Genomic DNA, 17,471 nt, shown 5'->3' on the forward strand with positions numbered 1-17,471 from the left:
GGTACGCGAGGGACCCCTTCGCCTGCTCTCCGCTGCGCCGCAGGCTCGTGCTCCTCCGGCCGCTCAGGGTACAGCCTGGACGGACGGTCCGGCCGCAGAGGCGCTGGGGCCACTGCCAGCACAGCAGGCGGCAGGGGAAGGCGCTCTGCCCTGTCCCAGAGGCTCGGATGTGCTGAAAGCTGGTGGCGCTCTGTTCAGACACTGGATTTTTACACGAAGCAGGAACTTCCGCAGGCAGCGGTGCACAGCTTCCGAGGGCTGAAAACGGTCTCAGGCTCAGAAGGTAGGTGTCATTGACATTTACCAAAGGGACATGGAGGATGTGGCCATCCCAGTTAATCAGCCGGTCACTGACGGCTGAGGCTGCCAGCGGACAGTCCTGCCTGCTTGCTGCTCGCTCGGGCTGGGCACCCACGGCTGGGCACCCACGGCAGTGCCCTGGCAGGCTGCCCAACTCCAGGGCGGCCAGACCTGGCTCCAGAGGACCCTGGAAGGAGGCTCGTGGGCACGGAAGGCTCTGCCTCACCAACGGTGTGGGCAGGGACGGGGCGTGCAGCGCCCTCTAGTGCCCGGGCCGAAGTGAACGTTTCAGCCAACCATCACTTTCACTCAGGAGCCATCTAAGCCATTTAAAACCTGTGACTCAGGGGACCACGCTCCCCCCACCCCAAGCTTCTCTACCTTGACGACGAGGCCGGAGGGGATGTGCTTCAGCACCACGCAGTTGCTGGTTTTGTTGGTGGCCTGGCCCCCAGGACCATGTCCTTTCACAAACTGCTCTTCAAGTTCGCTCTCGTCCAGGGCAAGCAGAGCAGGGCGGTCCTTCTTGCCCGCCGCCTGGATGGGAATGACTGCTGTTCCCGGGGATGACAGTGTCGGCCTCCCCACGCGCCAGAGGCCCCGCGGCACTGGGCACATCCTGGCCAGTGGGGCAGGAAAGCGAAACCAGCCCGAGGCGCTCATGGGGCGAGAGCTTCTGCTTGCTCTGGACCTGAGTCAGACAAAAAGACGGGCTTTCGGGAACGTGTGCTTGCTCTCGGGGACACTTCCGGCTCTGAGGCAACCTTTAGAGGCCATTTCGGACGATGTCCGCTCGTGCTGGGGAGTGGAGACACCGCATCTGGCCACGCACACGTCTCCGGCCTGCCATCGGTTGGGGGGTTCCAGCAGTACAGGCCCTGCCGGCTGACAAATATTTTCTTAGAGCAAAAATATCTTCAACGCACCCCCGAGGTGCTGTTTTCTCAGGAAGGAGAGGTTTCGAGTGTGAAATTCAGAAGAACAGGGCTGTAATTTGATAAAGAAATATTAAATAGTACATCGAGCAGAAATTAGGGTCAAGTGACATTATTTAAACGTGGGAGAATCTTTGAAACCAAGACACAGAGACGACAGTATGCGATCGTCTGTTTTATAGCTGGGCTTAAACAGTCTGACATAGTAAATATCACTATCAATCAATGTCATGATTGTTGTATTTTAATGTTTCCAGTTTCATGGGTTTGAACAGGAACATCTGTTCCCTCAGACGCACTGCCAACAACATGCTCCAACTGGAACTTGTCGTTAGAACTGCCGAACCGACCGATTTTTATTATTAAGGTGCCTGTGAGGTTCAAAGTACCACGTGAGGTCTAGAGAGAGACACGAGGCGAAAAAGAGCTAGACTCTGTCTTCGGGGACCCCGCAGTCTGGTCGGAGAAGAGACAGGCAGAGGAAAGCGGTATTTAACAGTAAGACTTAAGTAACTGCTGGAGAGGTAGCGCGAGGCTGAAACGTCTTGGCTGACAAATGAGCGGTATAAAGATGAACAGCTGTGAGGCCATGGTGACCCCTGCTCCACAGGCCTTTACGTCTTTCAGGGGTGGGAGGGACAAAGAAGGGTCCGAAAGGTGTTCCTTCTTTTCGAAGACGCTCCCCGTGTGAACAGGGGCGAGTCACGACCAAGGGTGGTCTCCCCACCTGGAAAATGGGTGAAGCAGCCCTTCTCCACCCACCTGACCCAGGCTTGAGGATCTGAGAAAAGTGTTCTGGAAAGGGCTTTGCTGATAACTTCGAAGGCACAAGACTGGTTTTCAGTCTTGTCACCCAGTGGATTATGGCAACTACGAATGTGCCACTTTTTTATGCTTCTTGATCAAGGATTACATAGGCACTAAAAGCATGCGGCTCTTTTTACTGTCTTCCTATGGAGGCTTAAGTAGCTTCTTTCACTATGGGAAACATGGTAAATTCCAGCTCTAACACAGAACTGGCGTCTAAGCCAAATATGAACGTCCACCCTGCGATGTCCCAGGATTGCTCTCAGCCCGTGAACCTTTCGCCTACTGTCCATGTTGACCGCTAACATCGACGGAGCCCACACCTGCCTCCAGGTAAGCCTGGAGGAGCCCGAACGCACACTCGGGCCAAGGCGTTGCTTCTTGGTAAATATGTGCATTTTCTGTTACTTTAAATCTAGGTATCTGTCTTAGTAATCGATACAGCTGCTGCTGAGATGACGCTGGTCATTTTTAGAATGACGATACATCCCTATCCCTACTGTTTCTATGGAAAACAAATATACTTTCCAAGCCTTATGCTGATGCTAGTTTTCAATTCTGTGAGTGACACTCTGGTCCACACGCGTGTCTTCTTTGTGAAAAGTCTGACGTTCAGAATGTTCTGTCGGTCTCAGAGGGTGATAATTGAGGTGGTGTCGCAAGGTGCTCCATGGCTGTGAAGGGGTATATTTTGAAATGGAGCGTGCCCATGAAAATGGTACTTTACAAATTGGTTTTGTTTATCATGTGTGAAATATTTCAGGGGTCGTCTCGGGAAAAAGAGATAAACGATAAACCCAGGCATTTTCCCTGAAATCGCCATAACAAAAGACCCCTCCCCTATAAATGGTTCCGTGGACGAGACACGAGACGACATGGTGCCCGGAACTTCCCTTCCCTTGTTTCTGCTTTCGACCCACAGAACAGAATTCCTTTGTGTATCAGACAGCGTCTAGTCCCTGGATTAGATCCGTAATGGAGCCCAGGGCCTCTCCTGGGGCTTCTCTTCCACTGGTTAGTAAATCTGACCGGGGGACAGCCCTGTGATAAGGTGACAAAGAGAGGAAGCGAGTCTGAGAGCAGGCGAGCCCCGGACAAAGGGCGGGGAGGAAGGTGCTTTTATCTGCTGCTTTGCCATCAGTCCGCTGTTCCAGATCTACCTTTCTGTCCTAATTCAGAGCTGGAAGGTCTCCCACCCGACTGGAGTTCAAGGCTGCTTTGTGTGACAGCTAATTCCAACGGCCAACCAGACGATTCTAAATACCGTTAGTATCTCCTGGAGCTCTGGCGCTACTCCAAGGACGGCTGAAAAACGACACACACACCCATGGCTCCACTTCCCCAAAGCCCAGAGAAGAATACAGATTGGATTTCGTTTTTTGTGATTCCCACAGAGCCACCCAAAGTCTCTGGGGAAACAATAAAAGTGGCTCAAATTAGAGCTCGTCCGTGACATTGAGAGAGGAAAAAACATGGTAATGAGGGCTGCGGGTAAGGGGAGACCAGCGGTCATGGCGGCTTTGCGCCCATTCCTTCTGGGAGTGTGAGCTTCAGTTCAGGGCTGGCTCTGCACCCTGACTTCCCGTCAGCTCTGTCTTTCCTCGATGACGGCTCCCGCACTAACGAGCCGACAGCACTTCGGGGGTAAAGCCTCTCATTGTCGGAGTCCCTTCCCACTTGGTCAAGTCGGAGGTGACAGCTGTCAGGCCTCTACAAAAGGGAACTTCATCTGTTCAGTGATACTCTCAACATCTACTGTGAGCCAGGCAGGGGCCTCCGGGAGCCCCAGGGGCCCGCAGCATAAAGGAGAAATTAAGACGTCCATAGACATGATACAGGCCACAGCCCGGAATGGGTGACCCGCTGCACAACAGTGGTTCTCCGACGTCCCTATGCCCCCTGGTCACCCTTTGGGCGCCTGTCTTCTTGACCTGGGCCCAGCTGGCACACAGCCCCTCCCCGGCTTCCACAATTGGCCCAAACCGGGACGGGCACCTGGCCGCACGGAGGGCATGTGGAGCTCCGGGCTGTGGCCGTGACCAGAGCAGAGTCACCGACCGAAACCAGACGCGTGAGGTGCGGCCTGTCCCACCAACAGCTCTAACGCTCTGGGTGGAAGTGGCTTGGTTACTGCCGTCCTTTCATGTTTGAGAGAGAGGATATCTGAATCTAGTTTCAGGAAGGCACAGGATTCCGGTCTCTGGACGCGCCTTCTGGAAGCCATGTGCCTAAAACTCACTGTCTGACTGTTTTTTTAGGAAGGGAGAGGACTAGCTTCTCTTAGCTACGACTTTCATGGCCTATCAACCTCGCAAGAGCATCGTCGCAAGTAACTAAAGGAACACGTGAGGGGGTTACTGGAAATGGGGTGCTTAGGGAAGGTGGTTTTCAAGTTTCAGGTGTAGACAAACCCCCCGGAGGCCTTGTGGGATGGGGTCCTGGTTCATTAGGTGTGCGGTGGGGCCTGAGACTCTGCATTTCTAACCGGCTCCCGGGCGAGGCCGTTGCTGCTGGTTCGGGAACCACACCTGGACGGTCACGGCTATGGGCTTTGAGCAAGGACGCCGCCGGAATCCTGGTTCTCAGCACTGTCTGAGTGCTGGGTGAGGGTCCCAGGACCAGACGGCAAAGGTGGAGACGGGGAAGGTACAAAGGAGAGGGATGGGTGGGAAGGGAAAATAGAGAAAAGAATTAAAAGATTCGAGCTAATGGAGAAGGTGCAATGATAACAAGGGACTGAGAAACTGGGTCATCTGGAAACAGAACACTGAAAATGTTGGTTTCTATGGCATTAAGGTTCTAGAACAGTGTCCAACACAGGTACAATGCAAGCCGCATGTGAAATTCTGAATTTTCTAGTAGTCACATTAAAAACAGTAAAAAGAAACTGATGAAATTAATTTTGACATATTTAAAAAATATATTTATTTTAATATATTAACTCACTATATTCAAAATGTTATTTCAACATATAATCAATATAAAAATTATTGATATTTTAATTATGCTTTTTATATGATGTCTTCAAAATCTGGGGTGTATTCATGCTCACAACATGTCAGTTTAGACTAGCCACACGTGCTACCGCACTGGATGGGGGAGCTCTAGAATCTTCTACTCAGAGTGAGGTCCACAGAGCAGCAGCAACGGCTCTCCTTGGGAGCCTGTGAGGAATGAAGGCTCTCAGGCCCCACCCCAGGCCTCCTACGTGAGAACCTGCATTTCAGGAAGATTCTCGGGTGATGGAGGGGCATGCTCTCAAAGTTTGAGAAGCACTGGGCTGGAACACAGGAATTAACAAGTTCTCCCAGCTTACGGATACTTGCCTTGTTTCCCCCTCCCCAATAAGGAGATAAAATGACAGGTCGCAAAACAACAACCCAATCAATGGCGAAGGACCAAACACAGAGAGCATGAACAGACTGATGCGCGATGCTGCAGCTTTAAAAAGACAAAATGGCCAGCTGATGGCACCAGAAGCTAAGCGAGAGGAGAATGATTTTCTGAGAAATGCTTAATAATCATTCATTCACAGTGGTGCCTTTCTCTACCTTTCACATCCGGCTCACTCCGTTCTAGTTGCCTGACATGCTGATGAGGGCTGGACACCTCCCTGAATGGAACCAGTGTGGCTCAGGCTCGAACCAGACTGCGTCCTTTCCGAGGTGTGGGGTTTACACGGAAGATAAAGCACCTTTGACCCACAGGAAGTGTTTATAGAGAATCATTTCTCAAGTAAGACAAGCATAATAGATTGAGCAGGAAATGCAGAGACGTCATCTTTGATTTTGAGGGACAAGAAGAAGAGGAGACTATTCTGTGTCTGCTCTGAATTTAACAGGTTTACTGCTGCTCGGTTCAAGAGACAACTAATGAAGTAGATAAGGAGAACAGCTTTCAATTCATGCAATACCAACATCCTGTTCAGTTTTTTTTTTTAAACAGAAAACTTTGAATCCACAGAGAATTACACCTGTCCTATTTGTGGGCATCACCGTGACTGTCTTCTATTTATGGCATCTAACAGGAACTTTATAATTTATCACCTACGCTATTAAAATGACAGAAACACATAAAAAAGTGGCAATAACACTCTACATTTTCTCCGAAAAGTCTCAAAGCCTCTCTTACCATAACACTGCCTTGTATTTGTTTAGGACTTAAATGTTTTCAAAGCACTTTCAAATACGTTATCGCATTCGATGCGAATAAAGAAGCGACGCACAGTGCGTGGGTTATTTCAGGAAGATTTATCGTGGAAGAACATTAGGTAGTCCATTTTTTAAACTAAATCGATCCTTTCTACAGTGTGTTTCTTTACCTTTCATAATATCTCCAGATCTGTTCTTCTGCAGCCCCCTAAGGTGTCAGCTCATTTTCTTCAACTTCCTCTTGGCTCTCCCTCTCATCTTTTTGTCCCTGAAAAGCCAGATTGCTTTGTAGTCAGTATGACCTGCATTCATGTCGGGACCCAGTGATTTACTCACTGTGCAAGTCCGGTCATTTTTCCTCATCTATAAAATGGAGGTAGTGCCGCCTAGGGTGAGAAAAAAATTATACATGTTGCCCCAAATGTAAAGCAATTAGTACTCTGGATTCCTAAACTGTAAAGCTCAGGGACCACTAACTAACGCATCACAAATGGTGGTCTCGCCCCACAAACCCAATCTGCAAACTGATTATTTCATGGATTTTTGTTTTAGAGCTCAGAGTGAAAAGGCTTCTAGAATAGTGACTTGCTAATTATTTTACTTAGTATGGTCCCATTTAAGAAGTACTCGGAAACCATGAAATTACCAAAGACATGCTGTTTGGTGAGGTCATAATTGTGGTCTATGTAAGCAGGTGCCAAGGAGAAAATTATGATGCCAAGAATACAGCTTGACATCCCAGCAGGTTCAAATGGAAAGATGAAGTTACCTTCACCAAAGCAAGTCCTGGTTTAAACATAAAGATCTATAGGAATTATCTAACATAGTAAGAAAATTCAGAAGGACAGGAGAGGTGAAAAAATTCACATTTAAATGTATACCTGATCATTTCCTTCCATGTATAATGGTTAAACTATAGATGGAAAGTTTTAGACTTCCTTGTCTTTTGCTGTGGAGAACTGTTCTCTCTCCCCGTGACAAACTATTTGTATATAAAAATCAGTGACACAAAGTAACATCCTGGTTAACAAACATAAGATTTCTCAAGTCATTAGCGGCCACTAGATGAACAGTTATACTTAATACATTTACTGGAATTTCTGAAGCTTTCTATGTCTCTTCTATGTTCATAAGTAATTTCTATGGGCTCTAAAAACTACCTTTTTAGCTGTTTATAAAGCTTTGAAAAAGGCATTTCTCTCCAGTCCAATTAGTTATTAAAGGCAATTTCCACTCTGAAGTTTTTAAAATTAAGACCCTCCTGAAGAGCTTCACCTAAATTAAGACATATGTTGTGAGCAACTTTGCCAAAATATTTCACTGCATCTGTTGGTTAACAAGATAATAGGGCTAATCAGAATACCAGAATTCTAATTAACATTAATAGATAAAAAAAAAAAAGCTACCTAAAATCACACTGCCAACAACAAAAAACAAAACAGACACTCTCAGACTGATCAGAGTTCATCTGAGTTTTTAGCCAAAGTGATGATCCTCTGCCTCTTGCACAGTTAGGAACTAATCTAGTATTACTCACTTTGGGGTTAGTATTTTTCTTGTAAGGAAATACCTCTTTCTGTTGAGCTATCTCAGGAATTCACATTTCTTAATTCTTCTGTGAGTGCGAGATTCTACACTGTCTCAAATAACAGATTTTGTGATTAAAACTAGTGATAAAACTGCCAGTTTTTTTTTTTTTGTGTGGATTTGAAATACGTTCGCCTAAATCAGAGCCATGTATTTAAAAATAATTTGATTTTTGCATAGATGTTATATGAGCATAATATCGACTGGTAGTGTAACACAATTTGGGGTGGGTGGGTTCAATTTGTTTAAGCTTGAAATCTTCCATACACGGGAGGGTTTGGGGTAGAGATGGAATTTTTACTGTTGAAACATAATTGTTGGGAATTCTTAGGAGGCTCAGATGAGATGAAATAACTCCTGGCAGATTTGATATTCCAAGGGCAAATACATCTGCGTCCTGGCTTCTCAGGCACATCTAAGTGATAGGCAAAGCCCCTTTCCTGTGGGCTCAGACACCTGGAGGGAAATCTAAGAGCTGGAAGTAACTTCAGAGTTAACTAGTCTGAAGAATGTGGACTGAACAGTGAGAATGAGATTGCCTGAGGGCCCACAGGGAGAGACGCGGTATTTCTGGTCCTTCGAAAGATCTGGCAAGAGCAAAGCTGACACCGACAACATGCGAGGCCGGAAACAGCCTTGATGCATGCTAAGCGCAACACTAGGCTCTGCTGAACAAGTGAATGAAGATCGTTCCATTTGTCCATGGGCCTTGGTGGCACTGTTATTTCCAGGGTGGTGGGCTTTCCTCCCCGTCGCCCCTTCAAGTCCTTGAAGAACCCCAGGGCCGACCCATAGCAGCCTAGGGTAAACCAGGTCCAGGGAAAACTTAGTTCGGGAGTCCGAACCGACTTCACCTCCAAGCCAGCAGGGCCTCAGGTCAACTGGTTACGCGACTCATGGTCGCAAACCAAGAAACTCAAGGCGTCCGGGTTCCTAGCCCTCTCTACACAGCCCTTGACAATCGTGGGCAACCAAGTGGGTGCCTGCTTTCTCCGCGGACACTTACCTGACCCCAGGTTTGGCCTCCGCCCCCAAAGACCTGGGGGAACCAGAACCACCGCATTAGACGGATCGCGATCGCGATCGCGATCTCGACTCTGCGCACGCGCCGTACTCCCGTCGTGGCTTCCCTCACCAGCGCGAGGCTCATTCTTAGCAACTGCGCATGCGGGAAGCTGAGGTCTCCTTCGCACGTAGCACCCAGAGAGCCAATCAGACGAGAGGACCTGACAGCAGCCCCGCCTCCTCCCGGTTCCCAGGCGTCGGACCGCCCTCTTCTGCACATAACTGCGGGAAGGGAAGGGGGAGGTCGACGCGCGCGCCGCGGCGCGGCCGTCTCCGCCCCCTTCCGAGCAGCCAATCGCCGGCCAGACGCCGGGCGCGCGCACGGTCCCTGGAGTTTAACGGTCGCGAGAGGAGCTCGCCCGACCCTGAATTGAATCGGCCGTGGGAGCGGCGGCCAGGTAAGCGGCCGAGCTGCCGGTCGTGGGGGACGGGGGCCGAGACTTAGAAGACACGGTCTTGGCGGAGCCCTGCGTATGCTCCTGGGCTTAGGGCGGAAGGCCGCTTAGGAAGACGGCGGCCACCCGCCACCACCCTCCCTCCCACAGCCCTCGGGCGTGTGGGGGCTTCGCCTGCAGCCGTGCGCCTTTTCTAGATTCAGTGCCCTTGAGTGGCACCCGCGCGGCCCAATCGCAGAGCGCGTCTTCCCGAGGGGCGGGGGAGGATGTGGGATTTCTCTTTTTCTTTTTGGCCAGCTGCTTCGACTTACTTTGGGAGTCGCGAATGTAGCTCTTCCGGCGGTCGTGTGTTCCCCTCGCCTCCGTGCTGTCTACAGTTTGGGCGACTGCATAGGTTCTCCCTTGTTCTTCCCACTTTGACCCGAAAGCCCGCGCCAGCAATTGCGGTCTGGCTGTGAGCGCGAGGATGTCAGGATCTGGCCTCAAAACCTCTGAAATCATCCCTTACCCTTTCAATCTTCCAGCAAAGCAAAACTGCACGTTTTCTTTATTATCAGCAGACCCCGATCACTTTCTCCCAACTCCCTTTTTTTGCTAGGGGTTGGGGGGGACCTAAAGCGTCACATTTTGTGGCTATGAAATATAAAAATGTCTCCTACCCATTCTCCATGATTTTTTTTTTCCAAAATAATGTTTGCATTGTATATCGGGTATTCTCGACCCCCCCACCCCCACCCCCCGGAGAAGCATCACTGCACTTCAAGTGGCTTTTCATCTGGATCTACTGCGTCCGGATCACCTCAACGGGGAAATAATAGATGGGTTGCAGATCCGCGTCCCTGGAGGGCTTGTGTTTTTCTGGTAGTAGAGCAAGGTGATTTGAATCCAGGTATTTTCGTTGCCAGTTGGAAGGTGCATCCCCTGACTTGCAGTACCCCGTTTGTCGTTGGCGATGGGCTTGAAGCCAATGGAGAGAAACCCATTGAGTTATGTCCAGTTACCCTTGGCTTTCACGCCTGTCCCTGAAGGACATGGTTCCTATGTAAGATGATGTTTTTAAGACCGTGCTCTGTAAAGCCAGGCCCTAGGAAGTGGCAACTTGGAGGAACCAGAATATTAGATAATTTTCCTTTATCGCACCCTCTAAACTTTCCATTTTGTAAGCCCCATAGGTTTTTTTTCTCTTGCTCCCTCACGTTGTTTAAATACATGAGTTCTCTAAGAAGGAGGCATATCGTTTGGCCAGTTTGCCTCTGTATACCTAGTGTTAGTTAAATTTTAGTTGATCTGGCCAGTAGTTTATTTTTTAAGAAGTAATACATGCATAGAGTACATCAGGCTATGTAGCGTGAAATGCATCTCTTCCACCCCCACCTTCCAGCCAGTGTGAAACAACCATTGTTAACAGTTTAATTGGCTGTTTTCAATACCAAATTAAATACTAAGCAGTTCCCATTCATCTATTCACAGTAAAAATCAACAAGCATGGATACTGGGTAGAATTTATTAAACAAATGAACAAAGCATGTAAGTATTCCAATTGTTACATAGCATTGTGTTTAGAACCTTGACTATTAAACACATACAATTCTGAAATATTTCCTGGAAAAGATGCTATTTTGCAGATAACTCTTACTGTAGGTTTTTTTTATTGAGATATAATCCACATACCATAACATTTATCTTTTAAAATTTTAAAACCAATTCATTGGTTTTTGGTATATTCACAGAGTTGTGCAGGCATCACCACTATCTAATTCCAGAACTTTTCATCACCCCAAGAAGACACCCCGTACCCATTTCAGTCACTCCCATTCTCTCCTTCCCCCAGCTCCTGGCAGCCATTAATCCACTTTCTGTCTGTGTAGATTTGACTATTCTAGATATTTTGTGTAATTGAAATCATACAATATGTAGTCTTCTACCGAGCTTTCCTTAGCATTATGTTTTCAGCGTTCATGCACATTGTAGCAAGGATCAGGGCTTCATTCCTTTCGATGGCTGAAAAAGATTCCATTATAAAGCTATACCACAATTTGTTTATCCATTCATTAGTTGGTGGACATTATGATTGTTCCTCATTTTAGCTATTGTGAACAGTGCTGCTTTCCTTAATGTAGTTTTGTATAAAGGATCAAGATTTCCAATGTCATGAAAAGACAATAGCTAGGTCTAGTGACTTTTTATAGTAGTATTTTTTTTTTCCCCATTCATTTCCAGACTCTTGGGAGCTTAGGATCTTTCACAGTTCTGAATGTTAGCAGCTGAAAATGCCTGTAGACGATGAAGCATCTGAAGATGACTCGGATTCAGTTTCTTCAAACAGTGAAAGAACCAACATTTTCAAATAAGAGAGCGTAACAATTTCTGCACACTATGGAAGATTTTGACTTGGTGAAATCCTTACAAAAAACTTCCTCTTCTGTAGAATCCGATGTGAAAAGTTCTCCCCATTCTCTTGGGCTGAACTTAAATATTAATAGGTAAGGATGAGATAGATTTTGTAAAAAATGTAATGATAAAGTGAATTTATTTGCATGGATTACCAATTTATCCAAATAGTGTCATAGTTACTAATTTGCATTTTAAAACACTCGATTAGACTATGGGCAGGGACTGCTCAGGGACAGTTAGGGATAGTTTTTGCCCTTCCACGTTTCCGTTCCCCTCGAGACGTGTACTGTTGCGTGGGGGACATTGTGTGAAAACTCATTGTGCTAGTTGTGGTTTTCTTTATACTTGTTTCGTTTTTGGTAAATTACCAACATATGTTTAAATTTTAGTAGCCTGAATATCGTTTCCACATTTTACAATTTACAGGACAAATAATATTTAATATTGCAGAAATACATCACAATCTGGAAAGTAGCGATTAAAGTTGAATACTAGGAAGTAAGTGAAAAACCCCACTGAACCCCGAGTCGACAGAATAGATGCTGTCAAACAATGCATTTTACGCATTTTCTTTTGAAACTATCCCATGTTTGGTTTGTTTTTGATCAAAAGAGCCTATTTGCTCTCATTTTCTACATAGTCTGACAAGTTTGATTATTTGGTTACTAAATTTATAGGAGCTTAAAAACAGCAAAGAGGCAGGGGCCATTAGAGAGGAGATCGACTATTTTTAAAAAGCAGATACAATGAGACAAAAACAGCAATTGGAGGCCTGGTAAAGGGGCAGATATCTTTACACACAATAGGTCTTGAAGAAATTGTGTGTTATAAACAAACAAGCAAACACAAATAAATTATTAAAAAATTTGTTCATTCTTTGCCCTCCTTAGGAGGAATTTAAGGCAGCTTATGAGAATATATAAAATAAAAGGAGAAATTACAAAGTAGGATTAAAGGAAAAAAAAAAAACCATGGAAATGGTGCCTGCCATGGTCGTCTTCATGCACTCGCTGAAAGCTGGCCATGCGTTTTGTTCCCTGCATCACTTGGCACCTTTGAAGACTATTTCTAGAAGAAATCCCTTTTAGAGTTTGATTTGTTAGGAGGAACCCAAATGCGCCTTTCCAATAAAAATCATGACTTTGTTTCATTTTCATTGTGACTGGTAGTTAAATTGGCGAAATTTAAACTTTATTATAAACCCCTTATGGACAACAAACATATGTCCTTCTTTCCTTAAATTTTTATTAATATTTTCTCCGATCCTAAATCTTTACTTTATTTTCATTAGTTTCCTCTTTTTTACAAATTCTTTGTGAAACAAAGTAGAGTAACAAAAAAATAAGTGAAAATAACCTCTCAGTGATTGGAATTTAAATAAATTTTAGTGTCCTTAATTATGCTTCGTGTTTTTATAAAACAAATCAGAAATGAACTCGTCTCAGGTTTGGAAAGATAGCCCTCCTGGAAAGAATCAGGGCTGTTTTACTGAACGGGCTAAATAAATACATCCTGAACGTTGGCTGCTAATTTTCTTGGCATAACTTTTATTCAAAGACAGTGCAAAGATGAGCATCAGCTTATCACGCCAAATTAGAGGGATCTGATTAACAAGACTGGACTGTGGCTCTGGGCAGTGGAGGAGGCCTCTCCATTACAGTGAAGGCCCTCTCGAAGTGGGGCGAAGTAGCCCCCTGGGAAAATTTAGATCAGAGATGCTGGAAGTGTTTCTTAGTATAGTTTAGCAGAAACTTTTATTTTTCTCTTGGTACTTCTGAGTGGTCTCTCTATCTTCTGAAAAAGGTCTTTCTGTTGTGATCTTTACAAATTTAAGTGCTGTCTTTTTACTGTTATTTTTCTTTCACGGACAAATTTGTGATCAGATTTTCTACAAATGAGGTGCTGTTAAGGATTAGGTGTCAGTGGTTTTGTACTGCACTGCTAAATCTTGAACTGCTGAATTATTCAACACTTTGGCAGAACGAAGAAAACCATTTGAATTATTTATGTTTCAACAGAAGTAGTCCCCACCTTAGTACAAATGGGGTATCCTCTTTCTCAGGGAAGACCAGATCATCTGTAATTCAAGGTACAGTTGAAGTCCTAACCTCTTTAATGCAAGAGCTACAGAACAGTGGAAAGACTGATTCGGAACTTTGGAAAAACTGTGAGGTATCTAGTTTTGTTTTATATTTGGAATTTAAAAATAATAAACGTGCCTCTATTGAACTCTAAATTATTAGATATTTATATCCTGAAGAGCGTGATACTTAAGTTATTGCTAAAGTAAACAGATTGAGTACATTATTTGGGGAACAATATTGAATGTATATGAAAAAGATGGTCAGAAGTATGTTTTAACAACATATTGGTGATTAGACATATTAAGTTATGTTTTAAATGTGAACTAAAATGTCTGAGTTCAGAGAAATCCAAAATTATTAATACTGTATTGATTCTAATGTTTTAAGTAACTCATACAGAATTGTCATCATTTTGAAAAACTTAAATCGACTTTGAAATTTTTTGAACGCTCTAATTATAAATTAAGTCTTCTATTTTTGTGCCTTATCGCATTTAGCCATGACATATTGAGCCATACTGATTTTTCAGATCGGTCATTCTTACTTTGGTCCAAAGGTTAAATTGTGATATAAAAACTTAGTAAAAAGAATCCTTGTATCTATAAATTTTGCTTCATAGAATAATGCTCAAGATAAACTTTTCCAAGGCTAGATCTGATAATGGTTAATAAAGTGTATTAGACATTATTACTAAATTCTTTATTTAGACTGTAGTAGATTTTGTTTGAGATGTTACTCATACTTTTAAAACCATAATTTGTGGTGTTATTTCAGAATGTAGAATAAATGGAATGAAAGATTAACTAATTTAGGAATCTAATAGTAGCCACCCTAAGTGTAATTACTTATATTCATATCCTTAATCATCGAAATTATAAAATGACTGAGTATTATTGTAAACTTTAAAAAAATTCAGTTTTAAGTTTATATGCTTTTTGTATTTCCATATAACGACTGGTATGTGCTAATGGATAAGACCTATAAAATGCCGTTGTAAAAAAACAATTAAAAATGGAATGTTTTATGAAATGTTTGCCATAATGTACTTTTTCATTAGCTTATAATACCCGAATTAATGTGTTTCTTAAAAAATGACGTATTGCCTTAATGTAGTTTGACTTCTGGCAAATTCATGTCTAACTAGCAGTTGTTACTTTTAATACTTTGAAAACATCTTAAATCAGAATCAGAATATCTTTGTGCATTTAAGATACTGATTTTTATAGGCCAGAATACCAACCAGCTACTTACACCTTTTAGCATTCGAACCAGTTTCTTTCTGCCTTTTCTTCTTCACCTGTGATGTAAAAGACTATTGTTTTTCTTAAGTTTGGTCATGACTGACTACTTGATTTTTGTAATGGAGACATGTAATTGATTATTCACTGAAGAGTTTCTTAAGATATTTTTTAGTTTGATAGGATATTAAATATCCTTCTGGCCATTTCAGTAAAATTTCTCAAATTTGTTTAGTGTGTTCTAATAGTATTTTCATAGGCTACAAAAACAAAAACCTCTGATGTTTTAGCAAAGCGTTTTGGAAAGAATGGGAGAGGTAAGGGTTGTGCAAGCCTTATCCCTGACTTTTCCTTGAATTTCATGTTTTCATCTTCCTTTTGCAGTAGTAGCATTTGTCCAATTTCTGCCACTTGTAAGGGACTAATCTACATTGTTAAAACAAATCACAAAACCTCCCGCAATTCGAACAGCGAAGAGCTCTGCCGATGATGTGATTTCTCTAGAATTCCTTCATAAAAGTTCGAACTAGGTTCTTTCTCTTAAAACCTCTCTCTTGAATTCTTAAATTTACCACTGCTTAAACTTGGGAAGATTATATACTTTGACTTAATCGAGGTTCATAAAGAATCTTTTAACATATTTACATGAAATACTTCAATATATTCTTAAATACATGCTAATACTTCTGTAATTGTAAGACCTTTTTTCCAGTTACACGTATATGGAGCTTGGAATGTTAGAAATTTTAAAGCACATCGTTAACTAATTTGTTTGAATTATTTGAGCATTTTAACTACTTAGCACAACTGATTACATATAGTAGTATGATTATACGATTCTTATTTTAATATCTGTTATTTATTGAGTGTCTATTTACCAGGCACTGTGGGCACTTTTTGTCAGTGGCATTCAACCTTATTAGACCAATGCCTTCTATTTATAACAATTAAAAAAATAATATCAAGAAAACATCTTGAAATGAATTTCATGGATAATATAACCTGTTTGCACCTACTTAAAAAATTATAGTGTCTAACTGTGCTTGTTATAAAGGAGGGATAAAGTGATTTGTAATGACATGGCTTGTATTCTAGTAGGTAAGTATCCGGGACGTCTCCTTTAGAAGATAGTCGGTGTCTGCCTCTGTGCACTCACCGTGAGTGCAGCCTCCACAAACACAGGCTGTCACAGCGTGTGGTGCTGATGATCCAGCACGCAGTTGGCGACAGGATTTTCTGAAACCGTGGCCAATTTCCAATAAGTTCTAAAACAAACTTAAGATCTTGGTAGTTGCATTCCTGGACAGTTTGGTGATTTGAAAACTGTATAAAATGTATGTTATTTTTATAATATAAAACGGACACACCACAGTTCTTGGTCGTGGGGGCCTGTCCTGTGATTTGCATCCTTGGGCCCCACCCACCGAATGCTAGTGGTGTCCCCCTATCTTTGTGACAGCCATACCTCACAGATTTTCATAACATAGTTTCCCCATTGACATTGCTGCTTTACGTGCATCATACTTGGATTTAAAATCTAATCCTCCAAGCCACCTGTGAACAGTTCCATTTGCTAAATTAGGAAACTGAGGCACAAAGACATTAAATTTCCTTTTGCAGGGTCACACAGGTTGTTAGTGGAGGGCTGGGAGTCAGCCCTGGGAGGTCAGAGCCCATGGGACATTTATCAGGCTGCACTAGGAAAACCGCCCTCAGGCCGTTAGCACCCAGAAACTGCATAGGGTGGGGGACGTTAATTAGATGCCCTTGCCTTCAACAATATGTAAAATGCAGGTGGTAGTAATTATTATAGTTTGAAAGAAATAATAGCTCTTCGTAATAATTAAGTGAAAGGTGTTATTTGCTGCATTTATCATGTTCTTAAATTAGTTTATTTAAGATTAAAATATTAAGTATAAAATCTGACTAGGAAGAACAAAATCTTCTCCACTAATTTTATCCTGAGTAAGCTCTATTCATCTGTATCCAAAATAAGAAAATGATAAGGATGTGATTACTATCTTGTGTCTCATATACTATGAAGCCATTTTTTATGTAAATTGTTATTCTATCATTATTGTAATTTAGTTTTATGCGAATAGTAACTTTATCAGGTTAGAAATTTGTTGCTTAAGTCTAGTATAACTTAAGAAAACTGTTGCCCAATTATTTCTTTTTCGTTTGGATTCATGTAAGATACTTTTTATTATAGGTAAGTTGAGAAGATAAGGAACCTAATTTGTTCTAGCCTACCTTGTCCTGAAGTTAGCTGATTTAGAATTAACACTTCCCGTCAATGCTGTCGTGTTTCATTTTGAAGGTTTCCTTTTCTAATTACTGATGTGTTTTTCCCTTTCACCTTAATACTGTCATACAGGCTTCAACTAATTCTGTTACATTATGGTCATTTAATTGGCTTTCAGCATTAACCTGAAAGACCTCTGGATTATACAGTCTAAACTACCAAGGAAAGTTCAGCTAGAAATATATAGCTTTACACACCGATTTTGACTGT

The 17,471-nt window shown here is 43.3% G+C and overlaps 2 protein-coding genes across 12 annotated transcripts in view; one reads left to right on the top strand and one right to left on the bottom strand.

The window, feature by feature from the left end:
• CUNH12orf65 (chromosome unknown C12orf65 homolog) overlaps positions 1–8,944 on the bottom strand; it is a 10,405-nt gene extending 1,461 nt beyond the window's left edge. The window contains exons 1-3 of one of the 3 annotated variants that reach the window (XM_015588003.2): positions 8,787–8,944; positions 6,364–6,461; positions 682–1,287 (exon numbers count right to left, since the gene is read on the bottom strand). In XM_015588003.2, coding sequence (XP_015443489.1) covers positions 682–963 — 282 coding nt within the window. In that variant the 5' untranslated portion in view covers positions 964–1,287; positions 6,364–6,461; positions 8,787–8,944. Of the gene's footprint in view, positions 1–681; positions 1,288–6,363; positions 6,580–8,786 lie in introns of all 3 variants that reach the window. The other 2 variants (XM_025045481.1, XM_006909987.3) reach the window with 2 other exon arrangements.
• A 141-nt stretch (positions 8,945–9,085) lies between these two features.
• MPHOSPH9 (M-phase phosphoprotein 9) overlaps positions 9,086–17,471 on the top strand; it is a 48,285-nt gene continuing 39,899 nt past the window's right edge. For 2 of the 9 annotated variants that reach the window (XM_015587959.2, XM_025045476.1), the window contains exons 1-3: positions 9,086–9,243; positions 11,461–11,723; positions 13,653–13,806. In XM_015587959.2, the coding sequence (XP_015443445.1) occupies positions 11,617–11,723; positions 13,653–13,806 (261 nt within the window). In that variant the 5' untranslated portion in view covers positions 9,086–9,243; positions 11,461–11,616. Of the gene's footprint in view, positions 9,244–10,710; positions 10,768–11,460; positions 11,724–13,652; positions 13,807–17,471 lie in introns of all 9 variants that reach the window. The other 7 variants (XM_006909989.3, XM_025045478.1, XM_025045475.1 and 4 more) reach the window with 6 other exon arrangements.

This window comes from Pteropus alecto, unplaced genomic scaffold (genome assembly GCF_000325575.1).
Source record: "Pteropus alecto unplaced genomic scaffold, ASM32557v1 scaffold213, whole genome shotgun sequence".
NCBI classification, from domain to species: Eukaryota; Metazoa; Chordata; class Mammalia; order Chiroptera; family Pteropodidae; genus Pteropus; species Pteropus alecto.